Raw genomic sequence first — 20,969 nt, 5'->3', positions numbered from 1 at the left:
ACTCTTACAGTAACCATGCAGATGGAGATTTAATGTCTAGATCCTTGCTGTAAATAAAGAGGAGCCATGAAATCATTCTCCATCCCTCAAGCATCTCAGAGAATGTGTTTATCCCCCGATGTCTGTTATAAAAAAAACAAAAAAAAAGGTATACTTTTGGTATTACAAGGGAAGTGCTTCCTTAGCCTGGAGGAAAGGATTTTAAAAGTCTTTACCATAAATAAAGGATAAATTCAGGAGAAGATTGATCTATTTACTTGTTAATATGAGCATTATGTGTATACCAATAGCTGAAGCTTTGTATTTTTTTTTTGTACCAACAAAAATAAATTTAAAGAAGAAAGTGAAATACAGCAAATGAACATCATGACTCACTTGGCTAAAAATTTGACCTGTAAGGTCTGATTGCCTTTCCTTGCCTCTTTGTAAAACTAAGAAGGACCAGATGCCTCCTAGGTAGGAAAGCATCTCCACGAGCTTCACAGTGTGCATGCGTTGCTAAGTTATAACATGTTACTGTCAGCATTTTAATTAAGACCATTAGAACTCTGCTTCCAAGAACACAGGCATGTGAACTAGGAATCTTTGGGAAATAGGTGCTATATTTGGGCTCCTCCTTTGAAATTTGAATGTTCTCTCATTTTATAAAAATCAAGTCTCTTAGAAACAGAAATACTTGCCATGTTTTCTAGAGACATTTTAGAGAGTGAGTTTGTATCTGTGTTATAAATATTGAAAATACTCTCTGTTGTCTTTTGCCTCCTCAGTCTGCACTCTCTCATTCAGTGATCTATTTGCAGAGTTGGAAAAACATCAATTCAGATCAGACATCACTTCCTTTGGCAACCTTATTAATTAGTATATTTTAGATCTGTGAAAATGTCAGGTTCTTTTACCCCAAGAAATTGAGAAAGCAACATAACAAAAGATGCATTAGCCAACTGGCTTACTGCCAGAGCCAGCCCCCGCCAACATTTCAAATTAATTTAAATGTCTCCTAATTAAAAGTGCATACTAACAAAAATCACATAGATTACACCTTGGAAACAATTGAGTGGAAGACAAAGACTTGGAAAAGAAAGGATTGTTACAATTTTTCACAATATTTACAATTGTGAGTTTAGTTTGCTCAGCCCAATTATTGGACATGTTCTGTGTCTAGGGACTAGGATTAAAAGTGAGGTCAGTTGTTTTTCTGCCTCCAGGCAGGCCAGGCCCTCATGTGGATATAGAGGTCTTCAGAACCAAAATGAAGTATCTTGTCGAGCCCTAATAATCAATCAACCAAGCAAATTGAGTGTTGGAACACTGAGGAAGAGACCTCGTGCTCGTGCTTGCTAAGAACTGTCTCCAAACACCATAGAACCAAAGCTTTGTACAGAGACCACCACAACCTCATACCTTACCTGCCCTACCTTGAACTGGTGTCTCCCTTGGGCATCGTTGACTTTTTAATCCTCCATGGCCAAAGATTATTTCAAAGTATTTTATCCACCTCCCTTCATTTTTTTTTCCTTTGAAAAACTTTTGCTGGCCTCCATTTCTCTGAAGACACACCTAAGTTGCCGAGGTGTGTATATTCCCCGTGCCATTTCAAAACCTAATTCCCTGGAAATTTCCTGTCACTATATGTGGCTTAGTTTGACAGAGAGCTTAAGTGTGTAAACATGTAGTTGGAAATATAATGGGGTGTGACATCGTGGGCAGGCAAATGGTAGTTCAATGATGCAGGGAGTGGTCCCTGCTCGGCACTGCCTGGAGGGTAAGTCTCAAGGAAATTTCATGGAGGAAGAAGTGACAGGCAAGCAACCTAATGGCTGATGCCTGGTGTGAGCAGAGAAGCTGCCTTACTGGTACTGAAGGAGGCCTCTTCATTTCTCATTTCTCCACAGAGAGGGCTTAGAAGCAATTGGAAGGGTTTTTTTTTATCAGCTTTCCAAACTTGATTGCTTTTTAAACAAGACAGAACAGATTGACAGTTTGAATGGAATGCTCTTTTAAAAATAATCCAGAAAAATACCCACATGATTCTTCTAGGGGAAAATGTAAAATTCAGCTATTTTATGAAAGTCTTAAGAAAACAAATCGTTGTAGAGACATTTTAAGGTTTGTAGAACCCGTTTTCTGGGCCTAGGAATAAATGCATGGCCTTAGGCTTGCTAGTGCAGTCCTCTACAATAGAAATACATCCCCTACCCCAGAAAACATCCGTAATTGAGAGCATTTGAAAATTCTTTACCTGATACATTGAATATTGAATTTTTTTGTTGATATTTTATCATTAATTAATTTTCTTCCTAAGGGTTGGCTTATTACTTGTTATTACTTTAATGTTTTAAATTCTCCCAGGGGTCTACGTTGAAATAGTGAAAGCCAGTCTGCCACATAGAAATTTCCATAGATATAAAAATGGTCCATATCTGCACTGTTGAGTACCATACACATAGCTATGCTTGGCTGTTTAATGTGTAAAAAGTGGCTAGCGAGAATGAAAAAAGTAAATTTTTAAGTTAAAACTCCTTTAGATTAATTTAAGTAAACATATGTAGTCGATGACTAACATATAGTCAGACCACAGAGTGGCCAATGTGTAAATATTCTATATACAAGTTTCTCCTCATCGAAATAGATGGACTGCAGTTCTTTAACAATTAAAGGACTTAGTTCTGAGAGAGGAGTAAGGTAACAAGAAGTTCAAAAGGACTAAGACTGTGAAGGAGACTAAAAGACCATTCTCTGGGTTGAGAGTCCCAGAGAGACCAAGAGCCACAAAGTAGAGATATGCTTTAAAGTTTTTACTAAAATTTCAAGCTATATTTATTGAAAAACCTGTGTTTGTTTGTAGGAAGTATAATATGAAAAGGTATTTGGGGATCACTTTCAAGAACCTAAATGGATGTCATTCAGACTAGCATTATTCACAGGACAACCTAATCCTCTGAGATATACCCCCCAGAGATAGTAGCTTCAGAAGTATAAACTAACATAGGCTTTTGCTGACTTTTCCAAGGAAGGTTTGCACATTGGACTAGGAAAGATTAGAAACCCAGGAAGGAAGAGTCCGTGTGGGGAGTGGGGCAGGGCACTCGCTAGAAGATTTGGTTTGTCACATTGCTCTTACAGGGATTGGAAGATTTTAATCCTCTGACCGTGTGATCCAGAGGGTGTGCTGGGAGAGGAAGATATTTATTAATGACCACTTGGACATTTTAGGAGATGAAAGGACAATGAGTCAGTTTCTTACCTTGCAAGTAAAAACTGAATGTATTAATGTGAACGTTGTAGAAGTGACGAACTAAAGCCCTGTTGTGTTAGTGAGATTCCCACAACTTCCTTTAAAGACAAACCCCTTTGTCATTACATAGGCATCCCTGGTAAGAGACTTATTTGTGGTAACAAGGACAAATAATCCTGGAATACCTTCATGCCAAAATTATGCATCTTTACTTGTGTAATATCACAGAGTAAGAAAACATACTTTAAAAAATTCTAATAAACACCATAAGTTGGTGGCAAATCCATGTCTGAGAAAGACAGGTTTTGATCTTTCCCAGGACATAGTGGAAGGCACTGGTTATTGTTTCCATCTTTTAAAAAGTGGATTTACACTCTTTTCAAGTATTTCTAGCTAGGCACATTATCTGCACATCTATTTTATTTGTGATTGTGAAAAATCTACATTTATAAAAAGGACACCTGACTCACAACCCTTTTCTTGAAGTGACAGTCCCTCTATGTTCTAAGAATGAACATCTCAGCATTTTAATGTATATCCAGATCACTTTGTTCTTAAAGACACCGGATTCTGAGGAACATCACTTTCGTGCTCTACAAATGAGTGCAGGATACAGTGCTTTCCACCCAACAGTGTGATCGCCAAACTTTTTCCTGTTGGTTCTACCAGGATTTCCTTAACTCCCATCTGCTGAGGGCTATGTAAGCCATTCAATGTCACTTTTGCCATGAGGGGTACCGCTGTAGTACACACCTGTTTTAACTGTTTCTTCAAACAGGTTTCTGAGAGCGGAGGGTCTGAATAGAGTAGTAGGCATGTGTATTAGAGTTTAGAGGATCCCTTTCAATAATCCACTACACAGCCTTGGCTGTTTAAAACCCACCAGAGTATGGCTCTCCCACTTCTATCACCTCACTTTCGTTTTGCTGCTGTGGCTTTAGCAATACAGAACAGCATACGACTCTTGGTACTTTTTTTCACATCACTTCTGTAACTAGATCAGCATGGCAATTTTACCTAAGAAAATAAGTATGGCCACCTGGGGTCATGCCAGCAGGCAGCCTGTCTTCCCTACAGTTTTGAAGAAGAGTGGTGCAGTGTACAGCGTCACAAGGGAAGGTTCCTGTGACTTACTTCCATGTTTTCTCTCTGAGGTGAGGTTCAGCAGGGGTGATGGAGAGCGGTATCCACTGACTCACACACTCCGGATGCCCCAGCATGCTTAGATGCTCTGGGGTCAGCTGCTTCTGCTGTTGGACACCTTTGTTTTTTGTTTCTGGGAAGAATGTTTCGCCTGAAAATAGTTGAAGAAAACAGCGTCCCTCTCTCACTTGGCTCACCAGCAAAATTACTCGCCTGTAACTTTTCTTCTCCCTGTTCATTTCTGAGTTTAAAGCACAAGATCAGAGAATGAAGGGGTGAACATTGGCACGCTCATCCACCTTTGTACACACACTCAGATGTACTTACCAGGAACCAAGGATCACTCTCAGAACTCTTTTGAAATGACATAAATTTACAACCACCCCACCTTGAATGCTACTGGTCTCAACTGAAATAATGACATGTTTAGTTTAATATAGCTCTTTACTCTGTACTGCTTTTAAGCGCTTCCAAATTTAGGGAATTCTAAAAAGTAAACCAGGATATGCTAGAGGGATGAACAGATCAAAATATTTTCTTCTTACTGTACCAATTACAGTCAACACTGAAACATATGCTTCTTTAGCAGAAGGCTCATATCACCCAACTAAATTTTTATTCTCCTATATTTTTAATCAAAACAGTTATTTAAATTCAAAGAAGTCTCATAGTCGTGAGGCTAGCTATATTGAAATGTACTTCTCACTGTTAAATATTTATCAGGTTGAAGTTTCTTGAGCACTCAGACTTCTCAGGAGTTACATGTGAATGTATTCACACTTCATTATAGAGCATCAAAATGATAAACACAATTTTAATGTTTGGTTGACTGTATTAGACATATATTTAGATTTTAAAGAGCAAAGATAATCCTTTTGTCCCTTTTGTCTGGCCTTTTAGTTTAGACTAGCATTCGTTGTACAGGTGATTTTGCTTCAATTTGTAATATTTTCCAGGTTTAAAAGTTAAAAATAGGGTCAGGACGACGGTTTGACGACTAAATGTGCTTGTGACACAAGCCTGATGACTTGAGTCGAATACTCTGACCCCCAGTAAGTGGCAGACAGTGAGAGCACTGTGACAGCATGTGCTAGTAAAGTCAGCAGTCCTATGGGAAGTGGAGAAGGAGACAGGAAAATCTCCATAAAACTCATGAGCTAGGTAGCTGACCATGGCAATGGTAAAAGTAGGAGACACCCTTCCTCAGACCCAGTATAGATAGAGACGGCGGAGATTGATCTGCGGTTACAAACATTCCCTAACTTGTGGAGAAACTAGATCTCCTTCCTAGCACCAACATCACAGCTCACAATGTCTGCAATGCATACGATGCACATACATGTATACAGAAAAAAACCCTCTTACATAAAATAAAAATAAATCTTTAAAAAGTGTACAAAGGCTAGGATTGTTGGGATAACCCACCTTTATACATGTTGAAGGGAGGGTACGTTCCTGTATTTTCAATTTTTAATGGTTGGGCCTGCATTATCAGTCTAGCAGAATATGTAACTGCTTGTCACTTCCTCACCTGGCCCCAAAGAAAGGCAAGCAGTAGCCTCCAAAGCCAACTGGATGACTAAGGAGCATGGCTTTTGCATAATAAAGAGCTGGCTGCTAACGCAGAAGGACTAGCAAAAGGAGGGAGGGAGAGAGATAGAGATGGATGGATGGATGGATGGATGGATGAATAGATGCATGAGTGAAAAGATAGATGATAGATACATATACAGATACATGATAGATGATAGATAGATAGATAGATAGATAGATAGATAGATAGATAGATAGATAGCAGAATTATATTGTGGGTTAATATTCTGCTAATGGGAAATTTTAAAAGTACATTTTCTCTGGGTATTAAATGAGTAAAAATGAATAATTTCGACTAGAAGAAATTTCAGTACTACCATAAATAAGTTTATTTATCAGGGATGGCCACATAATCACAAAAGGTCTGTGGGCCATTTCTATTGCTTTCAATAAATATGAAGCAATCGGCATAAGAAAACAGATCTCCTGCCCTGGAAACATAAAATTCTAGTAAATCTCAAGCAAAAAGTAAAAACAAAAAACAAAAAAACAAAAAACAAAAAAACAATATGTTCTTGTTTTCTGGTATCTTTGAAATCACTTAAACATTGAAAATATTTTTAAGAATTTTGTGTGAAGAATGAATTTACAGAGGAAACAAGAATTAAAAATAAATTATCACTAGAAGTTGAGCCAGGTCATAATTAGGAGGCAGCAAAAGTGCCTCCTCTGTTCATCATAGGTAAGATGTGTGTGCTTGAAGCAGATGCAAGGTCATTGTCTAAAAGATCGCACATGTTAAAGCTATGAAACATAGGGAAACATGAAACTCATCAGACGGCTCCAAATAAATAACGTAGAATTACCAAGGGAGGACCAGCATGTTTGCTCCACTACTTATGTCCTGTGGGGGATGCTGTTCTACAGGCATGGGGTCGGGATGCTTGAATGGAGGAGGCTTTTTCCTAGACCTAACTAAAGTGAGGCTGGACTACCAAGGTCTAGCATATTCTGGCATGGGTTAACATTCTTTGTTGGAAGTAATAGTAAATACCCTAGATGCCAGTCATTCTCCTGTCCCCTCCCTAGACACCAGCATTCCAGAGTGACCTGAATTTAATGAATGTTCTCCATTCAACACTATTAGCAATTCCCATAAAAAGGATTTAATAAACATGTGGAAGTTTTTCTATGATAAAACCCTCAATCCAGATGCATTCTTCATCATACCCCATCCTTTATCCAGGAACCACCATCACTACCCAGTTTGGAACTAAGCTCCTGGAGCTATTCAGGAAAGGAGCTTTGAGGTCAATAGTCAACATTAAGCCATAGAGTGGGCTGCGCAAGGCTGCCTCCATTCTATATTTGACAGTCTGGGTTTTAGTTAAAGGTGGGCTGGGGGAGGTATTGCTTCTTTTTGTGTACTGTTGAGCTATGTAGGAAGCACAGACGTGGTTAAGTCTGCCTGAATCATAAGACATGTGATAAAAGAAGCCCAGCTTAATACTGCTTGGCATAACAACCACAAAAGCTGATTAGCTTGTATTCCCTTTCTTGAATGTCTGTCTCACTGTAATTTCCAGCTCCAGGAAATTCCTTTATTTTTCTTGAGCTATAATTTTATCAGGGACCTACAATTTGGCTCTTAGGAGACTTTCACCCTTCTACTTCTGTAAGGACAGAACAGTCTTCTCTTCTAGCCCTGGGCTCCTCTGGGTTTCCCCTCAAACCCATCTTAAGTAGATGATAGCCTGTATGGTTGGCTGCATTGTCAGTCTGTGCCATGTCTGACTACTACTACAGAATGCACATTCTGCTAGCTCACTAGAAATCATTATGTAGCTGTAGTAGAATTTATTTATATGGGCATATCATTATTCTTTGACTTCAGAATCAGCTAATTGCCCTGGACTTTAGGAAATGCCACTGTTTCATTCAGAAAGTGTCCGATGGCAGTCAGCTGGAAACACAATCTGGGTCTACCCCGAACACCAACCCCAGCCTCAAATGCCACAGACTGTGACCACAATTTGAGTGCATGATAGGGGCAGAGAAAGAGTGGATCTGGGCTATTTGAATTGGTTAAAATAGAAAACGTTCATACTTTCTGTAATTTGAGACGTAGGTCATTCGCCCTTTCTTGGGAAGTTTAAATTATAGGATTTTTTTTCTAGGCCTTAATCATGGTGATATTTACCAATTTTGGCTATACCATGGTTGGCTATTAGTGATGCTGTTGCATTTTGAACCCCAGAAATTAAACTAGGAACGAACTCATCTCTAATACACGACATTCTTGGCTGTGCTGGAATGGTCTCTCATCACTAATTAACCCCATAGGTCTCCTATGAGGGGTAAAATTAAAGATACTGTTTTAAGAAAGCTGTCATCTTAGATGACTGTGTAAAAACTTAGTTCTTCTAAGGAAATATTAGCAAAAGTAAAAGAATAGCAGACCAATGCTATTATTGCTAACTTCCATTTCCTTCATAAGAAGTTGAGACCCTCTCTGCTGGGTCTCTCCATGGAAAGCTGCCTACCCAGCTTGCCTTTTGGCATACATATGCTACTTGCATTATGTATTGACATTGTACTACTCCTGAAGTACATGGCAGAGAAAAAAAAGAAACAGAAAATGGGGTAGCACACAGGGCCTCGGGCCAGATACAACACATTGCCTATTTTTGACTTGAGATTAGTTGGAGTGGTTGATTTTTTTTTTGCATTTTCAATGGCTAAATATACCAAAAGAACTTATGATACATAAAAATTACATTAACCTGAAGTGTAATATTTGTAATATTGTATGGAGATAAAGCCACATCCATATAAATGTGTGCTATCAATGAGAAGTTGTAACAGAGATCAAAGGGTTTTCATAGCCTGAAAAGCTCACTATTGGGCCCCCTTTGCATTTTTTAAGCAGGGTGTAGATTGCCCACTGCTTTGTCTACTTGCTGTAGAGAAACATTCACTGAAAAAGATTAAATACAACCTGGAAAGTACCAGGAGAGAAGCTTCTGAAGACTGATGAGAAAATGGATCATCAATTTAGGGTCAGCAAAGCCTGTGTGCAGGAAAAGTCTTGAGCTAAATTTGGAATGAGAGCAGAAGCATGGAAAAGGTCTAGAGTGGGAGCAACTGCTGGGACTAAGCAAGATGCATATGGTAGTTCATACCTCTTCATTCCATCCCTTCATCCCTTCCTCTCTCTCTCTCTCTCTCTCCTTCCTTCCTCTCTTCCTCCCATCCTCCTCCTCCTCTCCCTCTTCCCTCTTTTTTCTTTCTTTCTCTCTCTCTTTCTTTCTCTCTCTCTCTCTCTTTCTTTCTTTCTTTCTTTCTTTCTTTCTTTCTTTCTTTCTTTCTTTCTTTCTTTCTTCCTGGCACTTCATTATATAGCCCTGGCTGGACAGGAACTTGATATACAGACTACACTAGCCTCTAAACCCAGGAGATGAGGAGACCCTAAGACAATTTAATGCATATAGTTGAACATCCTGATACTGAAGACATATCATTGATAATCATAGGCATGAAGGAAGGGCCGTCATATAGGAGAAAGCTAATAAAGATATTGCAATTACCTAAGCAAGTGAATAGGGATTCTTAGGTCTGGTGGAAAGCTGCCATAATGGAAAGGGATACATCGGATGACCCAGTGATCACTGTGGAGCCAGTTGGAAGCGATTGCAGTTGTGGATTTAGGTAGAGCCTCTCAGGGACTCATAGAGGCTGATGTTATTTCCCGGAAGGGTGGGGCATCAGAAGATGGTTAAAGGAGAGAAAGATCATGGATTCTTCTTGATCATTATTAGAATTTCTGGGGGAATCCTAGGGAATGAGGCCAGCAAGCAGCTGGAATTAAGAGTCTCCCACTGGTGGGGTTGGGGATTTTGCACAGGGGGAGAGCCGGTGCCCAGGAAGCCGAAGGCCCGGGGTTAGGTCCCCAACTAAAAAAAAAAAAACCAAAAAAAAAAAAAGAGTCTGCCACATTGGAGGTAGAGATTTCTATGTGGTAGCTGAGACCAGCATCTACAAGGAAAATGATTTGGGCAAGATGAGCTGAAGTTTGAGGAACACAGGGAGATGGAAAGGGTGGACTATCATGGCTAGAGTAGGAAAGGTAAGCAAAGGAAGAGAGGGGATTGTGTGGTCCAACCAGCAATCTTTCCAGGTAAGGAGAGCAAAGCAGATGTGGCAGAGTGGAGACACACAGAGATGACAAACACTGCAGCATCGTGAAGAGGGCCACAAGAGGGCTCGAAACATACATTCCTAAGTCTTGCCTGACAGAGGATGCAATTAAAAATGGTGCAATCTAAAGGGGATGTGGACTTGAGAAAGATATTGTTCCTTGCATGGTCTATTAGGACATAGACAGCTAGTAAGGAGAGATGCTTGTTGGAAGTCAGAAGAAAGAATGAAGATCCAACTTTAGAGAGACCCAAATGTGTCCTGTGGTATCGTAAACTATGACAAGATCATGAAAGAAGATAAATCAGCTTAGAAAGAGAAAGAAGAAATTAGACCACATGATGATGAGGCCGAACTCTTGCAAGCAGACTCTATTGTCCTCATTCAGAAAGACACAGAAAAAGCAGCTCTCTGTGCTTCTCAAACCCACAGACCGATCCCGAGAACTTTGGGCATTTCCTGGCTTTGTACTATTTTGAGATGCATTTGTCACTCAAGGGAATGTGACCATGACCATTCCTTCAAATGTAATAATAAAAACAATTGATGAATGAATTGACTTCTCAGACTGCAAGGTTGAGATGAATAGGCAGCTTGCTTTTCATTCTCTGTCTTTTTCTTAGAAACAACAGAGAGGAAGCCATACTTTCCTGGGGCTCTAGTCCTGGCACAGTCATTTATAAGCATCTGGGTTCATAAGTGTTTTGAATCAGCCAAGTATTGGTGACCAGGTTGACAGGAGGAAGGAGGAAGAGTGTGTACAGTTTCTGGTCAATACAAATCCCATGTGACTCTTTTGCCACCAGTGATCCCTCTGTTCACGCCCCATTTTCCTTGAGGGCAAAGCCTACTGTCATAGAATATGGGCAATGATGACCCCTTAAGCTTTTTCCAATCTAGTTTTGAATCACACACTTGAATTCCTCTGCCAATGTTTTAAAATATTACTTTAATGTTTGAAAGAACTATAGTCAAGGTTTTAAGCACACAAATTTAGTCCGTGCTTGTCAGGCATTCTGGAGATCCCACTGGTGCCTGCTTTTCTTTTTTTTTTCCCGTTCTCTGGAATTCAGCAAGGACTGAGTTTTTACCATATGTCAGGAAATGGAGTAGGATTAACATCCACCTAAAGGGAAAAGAAGACAGGGCTCAGACAGGCTAGGAACACACAGCAGATTAGGAGCCACAGTGTTTATACAAGATATTATAGTACACGAGATTAACAGTATAGATCTGTCCTATGGGAGCTGAAGATGATAGGAAGGGAAGAGCAGCTGACAGATTGTGTTTAATAAGGAAATGGAAGAATCTGGCCTTCAAAGATCCATGTTTGCTAAGCAGACAAAGCAGGCAATGCTCATTTTCTGGAACAGTGATGGGTGGACTAGAATAAGTATAACCTGCATCTTTTTGGAAAAGGGTCTGCTTCACTCAGGTCAGCTAGTGGAAGGTGACTTCTGCATCAAGGTGGGCTTCACAATCTGGTGTGATCAGCCTTGGAGATCCAGCCTGCAGGGCTCCTCCCATCCACCTAAAGAACAAAGATCTTACAGAAGATGTAGGCAGTGCCATAGAACAGACATGAGCTTTATGTAGTGGACTCCAAGGAGCTTCATCAATCCTTCATCCATCACTATTGCACTATCACTCTGATAGTGTAATGTTCACTTCTTGATGTACACAATGATCCGCATTAAGGGTGTGGTACTTTTTGTAACAGCAGTATCTAAAAATTAGCCAGTGTCTATGCCAAGGCCTTTTTTTTTATCATGGCAGAATTCTTTGTAGTTATCAATTTTCTCCTACAGGGTCTCCTAAGAGGGGTAATGGTGGATCTATGCCTGCTATTGGTTATTAGAACCAGCACCACACTCTTAAATCAGCTGTAGATAATTCTGAGAGAAGTAAAGGTCTCTATCATTCATATTCTACAATGGGAAAATCAGCACATCTTTTGTAGATAAACATGTGTTTTATATTGACTATTTCTTTATATAATTTATTTATGTCTGGACATCACAAAACACCCACTTATGATTAGCACATTGTGGTTTACAGAGCCCTAATTTGACATCAATTTAAAATAAGTATTTTGTGATGGTGTATATATTGTTTGACTTCATTTAACTTCTGGCATCTGGCTATTTTGCATTTTTATGTTTTTAGCCTTCATGCATAGTTCTGTTCAACAACAGAAATGTTGTAGACCATAGATAAGTAACTGACTTACTGTTATTGCTTCAAGATACTTTCGAACAATACTCAACAAGGAGATGCCTTTTTAGCAATGGCTTCCAGGTTTCTCTAAGCACTGGGAGCATGACTTGGGAAACAGCGCTAGGAGAGCAAATGCACTTCATGACACTTTGCACTTTTTTATTGTCATGAATAAGGGTGGACACAAGGATGAGCATAGCACAGTGCACCTTCAAAGGTCAGAGGACATCCCTTTCCACTTTTAAGTGGGCTCTGAGGATTGAACTCAGGTAGTCTGGTGTCTACACCAAGCATTCTACCCACTAAGCACCACTCCAGCCTTGCACAGAATTTTAGCCAAGTTTATCACCATCAAGGATATAGTGGACTACAGTTTCATTTTGAGTATTTTTATTCTTCATGCATAGTTCAATCTTACCATTTTGCACGTGATCCTTCTAGAACAACAACACTAACTCCTGCCAAAAATAAAGGCATCAGAAGCAAGGCCAACTAGAGCCATTGACTCCAAACTGCTCTACCAAATAAGGAATAGACAGATCAAAGCTTTAGGCTGCTTTTAGAGCCACCGACTCTTCAGGTTGTCATACCTGGTTTTGTTTTGTTTTGTTTTTTGTGGGTTCTATTTGTTTGGCTGCTTGTTTTTGTTTTTGTTCTTCTCACATATAATACATGTCAACCACAGTTTCCCCTTTCTCCTCTCTGCCCAGATCCGACAACTTAACTTTTCCCCAGATTCCTTCCCCTTCCATCTCCCTTCCAAGAGACACAAACCACCAAACACACACACACACACACACACACACACACACACACACACACACACACATTGCAAAAGCCCTCGCACTGGACAAGGCAACAGAACAAGGGAGCACACAACAGGAAAAAATAGTCCCAAGAGCTGAAAGCTATAGCAAGTACACAGAGGACCTGGGACAGACGGCTGCAGGCCCCACCCCATTTTTGCCACTTACAGCATTTGAACCCATACTCGTGCTTGCAAGTGTTCATGTGCACACCCACACGTACTGGGGTGGTGACATCTTGGCCAGGAAAAAAAAAGAGAATTTGAAACTAGAAATTTTAGGGAATTTCAATCAAAATTTTCTTGGGCCAGGTCTCTGCTGCACTTCCCAACCTTTCCCAAGGACATTTGGGTTGAGCAGAGCAGGGCAGTGCACAGGGATTTCTCTTTTTGATGGCTGAACTTCCTGAGAAAGGAGAGATGAGTATAACTTGTCCAATAGCTAGGCAAAGTCTTCCCAGCTCATGATATTGCCTTCCAAAAAGACTCTGAAATCTGTTTTTCCATGAAGTAGATTGGTGTATGCAGGGACATGGGTGTTTGACTACTACGATTCTGGTTTGGAATGTTCCATGATGGCTCATGTGTTGTATTGAAGGTTTTTAGATCATGGTGTTGTGTTCAGAGGCACAGTTATTCCATCACACTGCCTTACCTGGATGTGGGCAGTGGGAAAGAAGGAGGCATGAAGGAGGGAGGGACAGAGAAAGATAAATGTTTAGCCAAGAGGGCTGTAGGTAATATTAGATAAAATTTGTTTGATTATAAAACTTAAAAGCATTTCTCCATCCATTCCTTCCTCTCTCTCTGCTGTGTGGTATTAGGTACTGAACCCAGCTCATGGCAGCATACTTAGGCTAGTGTTTTTCCACTGAAATATATCCCTAGCCCAATTCTTGTTAGTTAAAATACTTTGGGTATGAAAGTAACACTTGGGGTGTGAAATTAGAAGTAAAAAATGTGGCGTGTGTGTGTGTGTGTGTGTGTGTACATGTGCGTGTGCATGCAAGTGCATATTGCATGCGCACATGGCCAGACATATGACCATATGAATACATGGACCTTGATAATCTCCTTCATCTCTTACACTCTGTTTCCAAGACAATTGCAAGTAACATAATATTTTAAAATTTGGGATTGATTTTACATAATTTTTTATGTCAGTTAACCCAAAATCTGTGTGTGTCAAGATGATTCCTTAACAAAATATGTTTCCTTGCATTTCAATAATATTTCAACTAAATATATTATCAAGAACAAAACTATAGGCCTACCACATTCAGTTCTCATACTCTGTTGGCATCCATAGCATTGAATATAACAAGTATATTAAAATAATTAATATATATGTTTTATAAAAATTATCACAGTATTTCCCTGCAAAGTTAATGGCTCAAGTGAAACATAAATTCAAGCTTCTTTTTTTGAGGCCTGAAATATCATAAAGTTGTACCACTGATACAGTTCTTTAAAGTTTGGCTTTTCAGCACAGTGAGCTAGATTTGGATGACTCCTAAGTCTTGGTTTAAGTTTGTGGTGGTCATGTTTTCTTGTAGCCACCAGCTCAAGCGGCATTTTCCACAGCTTCATTGAAATTGAAGAAGAGAGGGAACGTGCCTTGTGGGTAGCATAGGATATAGTCTGTTTAGGAAAATTTAGCCTTCAGAAGGCAAGGGGTAACTCTGAAAGCTCATGGGGGAATAAAACAAAATCTATGCATTATTCATGACTCAGTGCAATTGATAAGCAGCAGCCCATGGAGGTGGAGAGACATCAAGAGTGTGTCTTCTGAAAACTGGGATTGTATGACCTATTTCTCCACATTGGGTGGGGAATGGTAATTTTGAGGAAGTGATCCTAAAAAAATATTTCCTAGAAAGTGGCCATTCCCTCTAGTAAATGATCTGACTTCTGGCCTTTGGAAGAAGTTTAATGGGGAAAAAAAAAGGCTGAAATTTGAGTAGTTTTCTGTGATGAAGCCATCACACAACCATCATCACCACTGTACTCACTCCCAATGAGCCTACCTTGGACTGAAATTGCTTTTTGATCAGTGCAAATGGGCTCTCACATCACATAAACTCACTATTGATTTTGTAATTAATAGTAATGTCTTATATTTATATCCTTCCCATCGCAGAGGAAATCCTAGTGTCTCAGGGTTGAGGAATTACGATTTATATCCAAACTCTCCTTCCCAATGCAAAAATTGCATTTTAAGTAAGAAAAAGAAACACTAAATCACTGGCCTTGATGAATTCTGAAAGCTTAATAATAGAAGCAGCAATTAAAACCTAGTCATCTTGACTTATAATTCTGTAGCTCCCTATAAACGACTGGTCAGTTGGATCAACCCCCTTCTTTCCTTTGTGAAAAAGAGCTTCAACACTGATTTTATGCTACTGTCGTGATTGACAGAGCACATTTCTCTGGTTTTATTTTGAGACATAGAAGACTTGGCCTCAAAGACATGTTTATTTAACCAGGTCCTACATGTTTTTAGCAGACTGGTAAACATCTCTGCAAGCTGTTAAGTCACATATACAAGAAACTTATCTTCAGCTAAGCAGGTAGTGTAAATAGACAAAATTCTGACCTCTTTTTTCAAGGAAAAGATACTCATCTCCTGCTTGGCATTGTTTTAGCTGATGAACGTATAAAAGGGAGGGAAGGAACAAGGAAGAAAGGAAGACAAAACAGAAGGAAGGAAGGGAAGGAGAGGAAAGATGGGAGAAAAGAAGGGAGAGAAGAAAGGGCAATGTTCTCGGCATAGGCAGGCTCCCAACCCTCCCGCACTGAGCTGCTGGTAAATAAGTACCCTTTTAATTACTTGTTCTTTCAGCATCAAAATCATTGGGTTGGCTGTACTCCTTCCTGTTACTACAATCCCCACCATTTTTCCTTCTGTGAAAACTCATTTTTTTCCTTTTATAGTCTACTTATGACTTCTTTTAAAGGTTAGAGTAGCAACCTCTTTGTTTTTCCCAAAGTTTTCAGTTTGTAATACACTAGATTACTAATAAATTATCTGTTATCTCATCTTAGGAAATTTGAATTTCTTTGGTGCAAAAAAAATCATATAGAGAATGATAGCTGACTATCTCCATCCCTATATCCCTTACTTGAATTATAATTCAAAGCACATTTATTACCACCCCCTTCCCCAACTAGGCTCATTTCTCCACTCTCTCCGTACTATTGAAACTTAGAAGGTATTCTTTTCACCATTTTATACATCAATCAATTATTTGTACTAAAAAATGTACAGTATTTTTCATTTCATCATGCCCTTGAGAAACTTTCACCTCTCTCCACACTGGCTTTGAGATTTTTATTTTGAATCCATGGTAATTCATAAGCCTTTGTTCTTTTATGTCACTGCTGTTGTCCACCAGATCTACATTCTCTAATCACCCACTCTTTTAAGGATAGAAGTTCAGATTGCTTGTGGTAATTTTGCAGTAAGCACTTTTAATCACATTTCCCTGCGTTTTGGGGCAGATGGGTCCCAGGGAGTTCAAGTGTTGTGAAGAGGAGGTGTTCATCCTCAAACCCATCATCACTGACAGGTGTGCACCACTCCCATGTCATACAACACCCGATTAAATGACTCTTCCTTGGCCAATCTGCTGCCTGACTTCCAATGCCATTTAGTCCTCTTGGAGGTCAAACACACAGACCCCCTTGTTCATTGGAAGGGTTGTCTCCTCCAGGGTCTCCTTTTACTTCTGTGCAAGTCACAGGGTTACAATCTCCTGGAGCACATGCTGACATGCAAACCCATGGAAAATGTAAGCTGTTCGGTGGGCATGGTATCTGCAGTGATGATGGCTCTACGCTGCCCTGTCACATCTGTTGACCATTCAGAAGTTTACGGTCCCTGAGTTTCTGATTATTTCCCTGAGAGTTTGCTTCAGAGCAATGTGACTATCAGATTCAGAACAAGGACCCTGCAGCCAGCCTGCTTGGGTTTGGCTCCTGACTCTGTCACTTCCAGCTCTTGTGTTCCAATGAGTTCTTTACAACATCTTCATAGCTTGGCCTTCTCGTTTGTAAAATGAAAAAAATATTTACTTCACAAAGCTGTGGTGGGAGTTAAATGAGGTAATATATACAATGTTATCAAGGAGTAAAGGTGTTTACTAAGTCTGTGTTGCTGGAAGTAAGAGAAATCTTTTTCTATCTACTGTGTGTCAGCTTTTGTTTTACTATTACTTTAAGAGCAGTGGAAATGGTGATCCTATTATCTACCTCTTAGATTGTTGACTCAGTCTTAGTTCTCACCATCCTGCATGGTATACAGTTGGCACAATGTCAAGTTTAAAAATGAAGCTAGTGATTGAAAACAATGCAGACACTTGAGGGTATACTGTGAGACAGATGATGGATTACATCCATGACAGCCAACCTCTTCACAGGCTAATCAATTATTTTTCAAAAATGAGCACTTCTACCTAACATGGAGTAGTTCGCCAGTAGCCACCTTATTAGTCAGAATCCTGTGTTCTCTGATAATGATGAGGGATGGAGAGAGATGAGGCCGTGTCTTAAATGCCTGACCTTTATGCAAGACAGTGTTTTTAACTTCAAACTATCAACAGTCATTTTGTTTCTTTGAATTTTAGGCCTCATTGTCCATGAAGGAGCTGCAGTTTACAGAGTGTTTAAGCGATGGCGAGCTGTTAACTTGCACTGGGATGTATTAAATTATGACAAAGCCACAGACATTGAAGAAAGCAGCCGAGGAGAGTCATCCACAAGTAGGACTTTGTGGTTACCATTGTCAGCTCTGAGGAACAGGAACTTGGTCCACCCAACGCAACTGACCTCACCACGGTTTCAGTGTGGCTATGTGCTATTACATCTATTCAATCGGATGAGGGCCCATGAAGATGTTTCGGAAGACAATGGCTCCGGTGAGGTAGTGATGAGAGTGACGTCTGTGTGACAGATGTACACGGCAGCAGAGTGTGGAACCCTGCACATTTCGGAATGTAATTGCAATGAATGGCAAAACCATAGCACTTCTAATTGTACATCCATGAACTTTTTAAAATCTATGCTTTTTATATGAACATTTGAATTGCAAATACATTTTTCTGAAAAAAAAAAGAGGCTCCTTGTTTGCTTTGTGACCTGTCACATTTTTTTCAATTTAGTTACTTACTGAAATTGTCATATGTGTCATTTAACTCTACATGGTCAAAGGAATAATGAAAAAAATCATTAAGACCTAAAGTATTTTTCTTGCTTATTTTAAATATATGTGTATCAACATTTTTGCTTCATGTGCATTTCAGGCACAGCAAAATGGGTCAGTTCAGAATGCTGCAGGCAGGTTCTACAGAGCCACTGCCTACATATACTCCACAAAACTTCTTGGGGCTTCTACCCACACCTCTCAGTTAGAAAACTTGTAACAACAAATATCTGCCTCAAGGACTACAAACTCTAGGCATTATGGCTTGCTTTTCAACTTCTGGATGAGCACAGAGAGTGTCAAGGGGGAATAAGGGCATGATTAAAATGGTTAGTTTCCTCTCCATGTTAGGTAGACAGCCCTAGTACATCGAGCCCTGAAAAGGCGAATTCACCAAATGCTTCAGGTGCTATAATCACAGAGACACAAAAAACAGCCTCTTCACATTGGCACAGCCTAATATGCTATCATCATTACTTAGTGTCTTGAATTATCTTAATCAGATTTTTCTCTTATAAAAAGCATATACACTTTCTTAATAGCCTAAATGCTACTCCACTGAATGAAATTCTGAGGAATATCTTAACCTACAAGCAGTGCAGATCTTTCTGTTCCTCTGGATAGACTAGATTTTTTTTCTTTGAAAAGAAGAAAAATTGAGCTTTTGGCTTCTCAGAAACAGGTTCTAACTAATGGTAGCTGACAATTATCTATAATTCATCTTTGTAATGAAATGATTGACACACATTGCAGGGCAATAATGCAATGTACAAGGATGTAGGCAGGCATGCTTAGAAATGAGTCTCCATGCCTGCTGGTAATAAGTTTAAGTTTACGGATCTAAAGGCTTATGAAACAAAGCATTCTGTATTCTATTTTCTAAAATTAATGTTGGTGTCATTGACAACATCACTGTTTGTATTTACAAGTATGACTGTGATCACTCCATGGAAAATTCTCTTCATTCTGGAAACTCTATTTTTCCAGTTACAATTCTGCGTCACAAACAATGAAAAGTGGACAGTTTATAGAAATGTGAAGAATGAATCACAAAGCTATCTATGGAGGACTCTATCTATTTAGAGGCAGAGCCAGGGAGAGAAGTTATCAGAATTCTATTTCAAAAGGAGGTTGTTTGTTTTAGTCAGATGCTACATGGTATAGTTCTAGGAGAGGCTCCTGGTCAGTTTAAGAGCACACCATCTAATGGGGAACAATTTTGGTTACTGTTGGTATCCCAATATAGAGCAATGTGTTACTAAGACTTCATCAATAGTTCTTCAACCTAACAGTGCTCCAGCATACAGCAAGGCCTTTAAGGCAGTGTTTATCTGTGAATTTGTATCAACACCCTTGCAGAAAAAGGACCCTGGGATAAGAAATTCTCTGCAATATGTTTGTGGAGTACAGGAGGGAGATTTGTGATGATGAGAGTACCTAGTGCCATGGCAAGCCTGACAGCCCTGCCATGAATCATTGTCTGCTTTCTATGTCTAACCCTTACCGTCTCTAATGATCCCACACACACACAAATATGCTCATATATACACCCACCCACCCACACATATACATACATACATACATACATATATGTATATACATGCATGCATACATGCGCACACATGCATGAGCCAAATTAATGTTGGAATAAGAAAATTATCAGAATTTCCACACAATAAATGTATCACCCATGAAATAATTTCATAGAAAAAATGTGGTGTGTGTGTGTGTGAGTGTGTGTGTGTGTGTGTGAGTGAGTTTGTGTGTGTAAAGAGAGATTTAAACTCAGTTTTAAGACAAAAACCTTAAAACTCTCAATATCATCTCACAGATTATTATGACAGAAACAACTTTTCAATTTCAACACCATAATTCAAACTAAATCTTCAATGCCAAAAATATTTATAATTAGGAAATGAATTGGAAATGCTTTAAATTATTATTTTCAAAATCACTTCTAGAATGATAAAAACCCAGAGACTGTAAGCAAGTTGTCTCTTTTGAACGTCTAATTTGTAGCATGAACTTCTTTAAATGCGCTTGTAAGTACCGGGCACCGTTAGTAGCATGAGCTGAGGCATCTGGACAGGAGAGCATCTTTGGTCCTGCACCACACATGAGGAGTTCCAGGTGTGAGGTGGCAGCCCTGAGGGGCAGGAAGGTGGAAGAGTTGCCCATGAGGCACCAGGAGAGGTTGTCACTGAGATAACGTAAAACCTGGCCCCTGAGGCCTCAGCAGACATCCGAAAATTAGAAGGGAGGTGAAGGGAACACTCTAGGAAGAAGAGGACATGTTACAAAAGCAGGTGTACTGTATGAACGGGATTGCAGGGTGCATGTCAAACATGGTCCCTCCTTACACAGGTAACTAAGAGTATGGGACTGAATGCCACAAGGATGAATGAACAAAAAATAACACTTGGCAAGACAAATTCTGGGGCACTAGTGTCCTCTCTGAATCCACTGCAGTAAGGCAGTAAGGGGTATAAGACAACAGAGGTGACAGAGCACCATATAGGCCAGCCGTGTTTCCTTCCTCTCTTTTCAGGAGACATCAAAACCAGAATTCAGGAAAGGAAAGCAGCTTGTAGTCTCATGAAATAGAAGATGGCTTCTTCATTATTAAGAGGCCCTCAAAT

General features: G+C 39.6%; 1 protein-coding gene across 2 annotated transcripts in view; it reads left to right on the top strand.

The window, feature by feature from the left end:
* Nucleotides 1-18,242, top strand: part of Marchf11 (membrane associated ring-CH-type finger 11) — a 99,500-nt gene extending 81,258 nt beyond the window's left edge. The window contains exon 4 of one of the 2 annotated variants that reach the window (XM_032898688.1): nt 17,756-18,242. In XM_032898688.1, coding sequence (XP_032754579.1) covers nt 17,756-18,078 — 323 coding nt within the window. In that variant the 3' untranslated portion in view covers nt 18,079-18,242. The remainder of the gene's footprint in view (nt 1-17,755) is intronic. The other variant, XM_032898689.1, reaches the window with a different exon arrangement.
* The last annotated feature ends 2,727 nt before the right edge of the window (nt 18,243-20,969 follow it).

This window comes from Rattus rattus, chromosome 3 (assembly GCF_011064425.1).
Source record: "Rattus rattus isolate New Zealand chromosome 3, Rrattus_CSIRO_v1, whole genome shotgun sequence".
Classification (NCBI taxonomy): Eukaryota; Metazoa; Chordata; class Mammalia; order Rodentia; family Muridae; genus Rattus; species Rattus rattus.
This window is presented reverse-complemented; position numbering and strand designations above follow the sequence as displayed.